Source organism: Octodon degus, unplaced genomic scaffold (assembly GCF_000260255.1).
Source record: "Octodon degus isolate 3935 unplaced genomic scaffold, OctDeg1.0 scaffold00067, whole genome shotgun sequence".
In the NCBI taxonomy this organism is placed as follows: Eukaryota; Metazoa; Chordata; class Mammalia; order Rodentia; family Octodontidae; genus Octodon; species Octodon degus.
This window is the reverse complement of record NW_004524643.1, coordinates 11863479-11866854: the sequence shown is the minus strand read 5'-3', so window position 1 is coordinate 11866854 and position 3376 is coordinate 11863479. Positions and strand designations below refer to the sequence as shown.

Sequence of the window (3376 nt, the reverse complement as noted above, 5' to 3'; positions counted from 1 at the left end):
CACACACACACATAAAATTTACAAAAAAACCCAAAAAAACCCCCCAAAAACCCAAATTCAAGACCAGCTTGGGCCACAAAGTTAACTCAAGACCAGTCTGAACTATACAGAGACCTTGTCTCAAAAAGAGAGTAATAAGGGGCCAGGGAGATGGTTCAGTGGAGTAAGTGCTTCCCTGGCAAGTGCAAGGGCCTGAGTTCAATCCCCGGTTCCTCAAAAACAAAAAAAAGGAAAAAACAGTAATAAGTAAAAATTCTATTTTTGAGACAAGATCTCACTTTGCATACTTCATAGTGGCCTTGAATCCACTATTAGCCCAGGTTGGCCCCAAATTTGTAGCAATCCTCTTGCCTCAACCTCCCCAGTACTGGGATTACAGGTATGTACTACCATGCCTGGGCAAATAAATAAATTTATATGTTTGTTATTTTTTTTATGTGATTTGTATTTAGTCTCTTTATCCACTTTATTGTGGCTTGTAGGTAGGCTTTTTTTTTTTGTATTTTAGGGAAGGATCTATAGGGTACTTAGGGTCTCACTACTATATAGGATTCATAGTGACTGGCCTGTTTACAGCCTTCCAAGAGCCACCATGCCCAGTCTCAATGTGTTCTGGGGACAAGGCTAGCATGGCAGGTCCAGGGACTGAAACCCTGGCCCCATACCTGCTTGCAGGCACTTTAATTCACTTAGCTATTTGGCCAACCCTACTAGGCTTAAGTTTTTTTTTTTTTTTGCGGAACCAGGGATTGAACTCAGGCCTTTGTGCTTGCTGGAGAAGTGCTTATTCCACTGAGCTGGCTTAAGTTTTATCTTTTTTTTTGTCTGGTGGAACCGGGGATGGCTTAAGTTTTAAGTTGCATGATTATTAGTTATGGAACCGGTCTGGATCTCAGTTTTTTTTTTTTTGGTGAAACTGGGGATTGAATTCAGGCCCCTGCACTTGCCAGGGAAGCACTTATTGCACTGAGCCATCTCCCCAGCCCGAGTCTCAGTTTCTTAATCTATGAAATGAGTATAACCAAAACATCCCCTGTACGGGCTGGGGAGATAGCTCAGTAGAATAAGCGCTTTCCTGGCAAGCTCAAGGGCCTGAGTTCAATCCCTGATTCTGCCACAAAAATTCCATATAGAAACTGTGAGGCCTAAATAATGTACACAAAATGGTTACACCAGTATCTGACACGTGGTAAACAACAATATTTTTCTATAACACCGAAGCCACTACTATAGTAACTAGCTGTGAAAGAAAAAAAAAAAAAAAAAAAAAAAAGAACTAGCTGGTTCCCACCTTTTCTTCTAGGAATGGTGTATTCACAGGAAAGCAGGACCAGAAATGTCGAAGAAGTTCTCCAACAGCCACATACAAGTGTTTCAGTTCAGACTGAATATCATTTGGCACCATCTCTGCAAAAGGAAGAGGCCACAGTGTATTTTCACACATCTACAGTCTGAAAATGGATTGCTCAAGGTACTGGGGTGTACTTCAGTGGCAGAGTACAAGGTTAGCATGCACTAGGCCGTGGGTTCAACTCCTAGCACCATGCATACAAAATAAACGCTAAGCAACGACCCCAGAACTGAACCAGACCAAGTACAATACAATTACACATGCGAAGGTGGCGCATGCACTTACGGCTTACGGCTTGCTGTGTCCCTCCCTGCATAAGTGCTCCTCCCGGTGACAGCGCTGCGATGGTACTGCTAGCAGCGCTGCTTGAGAGAACCTGAAAGAAAAGAGATTTCCCATCTTTCTGATCATTTTGGGTTTTTTTGGTGGAATCGGGGATTCAATTCAGGCCCTTGCCCTTGCCAGGGAAGCGCTTATTCTACTGAGCCATCTCCCCAGCCCATCATTTCAGTTTTATAGCAAAAAGTAGAGCATTTATTCCTATATCCAAGTACCATTTAGAGCTACCAAAGTGAATTATCTTCCTTGAAGCCAGAAATGTTGTTTATAAAATCTATATTAAAAAAAAAAAAATCTATGTTCCAGGAACACAGTGGTTCCTCTTGTTGGCAGTTCTGCTTTCTAAAATTTTAGCTACCTGTAGTCAACTGTGTTCTGAAAATGTTCAATGGGAAATTCCAGAAGAAATAATCTAAGAGTTTCATACTGAGCCCAGTTCTGAGCAGAATGATAAAATGGTGTGCTACTGTGTCCTGAATGGAGCATGAGTCAGCTCCTGTGCAGAACGCCCACGCTGTATACACTAGCCAGCCTGCAGTCACGCGGAGGTCACCTAGTTACCAGACCTACTGTTTACAGCATTGGTGTACAACTTTTGTTTTAGTTAAGTTAACAGTGGTCTCAAAGCGTGAGAACACTGATGCTAGCAATTCAGATATGCCAAAGAGAAACCATAAGTTACTTCCTTTAAAGGAAAGTTCTGGACTTAGGGAAAGAAAAAATGCTAAAGTTATTAAGAATTATAGTAGAAAGAAATCATCTGTGTGTGATGTTGTGAAATGAAAAGAAATTCATGCCAGTTTTTGCTGCTGTACCTCCAACTGCTAATGCTACAACCACAGAGTTTGGTAAGTGGTTATAGGGTTTGCATGTTGCAGCATCAATTGAGTATCTTTTTTTTTTTTTTTTTGGGTGGAACCGGGGATTGAATTCAGGCCCTTGTGTTTGCCAGGCAAGGGCTTATTCCCCTGAGCCATTTCCCAGGCCCCGAATTGTATCTTGAAATGTGTCCCCATGCATAATAGGGGACCATCATAACATGCCAAGTCCATTTTTTTTGTGGAACCAGGGATTGAACTCAGGCCCTTGTGCTTACCAGGGAAGTGCTTATTCTACTGAGCCATCTCCCCAGTCCAAGGCCAAGTCCATTGTGAACTCAAAACTTACAAGCTTTTCCACCTAACCTTTCTTAAGTACCAACAACTGAAAGTAAAATAAGTTTTTTTTTTTTTTAGGTGTGTGTGTGTGTGTGTGTGTGTGTGTGTGGCCAGCTCAGCCCACCAGGGGGCGGGGCCGGCTGGCATGTTGTGCTGGGGGATAGAACCGCGGTCCCTGTGCTTTGCTAAGCTTGTTGTAAGTAGGTGCTTTAGACCACTGAGCCATCTCACCAGCCCTAAAATAAGTTTTAAGGAAGCAAACAAGTAGAATGTAGGGGGCCTGCCCATTAGATCAGTTGTGTAAGTGACTGCTTAAACAGAGCAGTCAGGCTCAGGTTGCTGTGGCTCGATCCCCAGATCTTCAGGCCTTACTAGACTTGCCCTGAAGGCATCCTGAGCCAGCCAAAAAAACCCTAAAAAACAAAACAAAAAAAAAAACACCTTCTGAACTTTGGGCCCTGGAGATGGCTCAGTAGAATAAGCACTCATCTGGCAAGCATAGGGGCCTAAGTTCAATTCCCGGTTCCAC

General features: G+C 43.0%; 1 protein-coding gene across 1 annotated transcript in view; it reads right to left on the bottom strand.

The window, feature by feature from the left end:
• Gtf2h1 (general transcription factor IIH subunit 1) overlaps positions 1-3376 on the bottom strand; it is a 44367-nt gene that overhangs the window by 6671 nt on the left and 34320 nt on the right. Inside the window, exons 12-13 of the mRNA XM_023719334.1 lie at positions 1637-1727; positions 1292-1407 (exon numbers count right to left, since the gene is read on the bottom strand). Of these exons, the coding sequence (XP_023575102.1) occupies positions 1292-1407; positions 1637-1727 (207 nt within the window). The remainder of the gene's footprint in view (positions 1-1291; positions 1408-1636; positions 1728-3376) is intronic.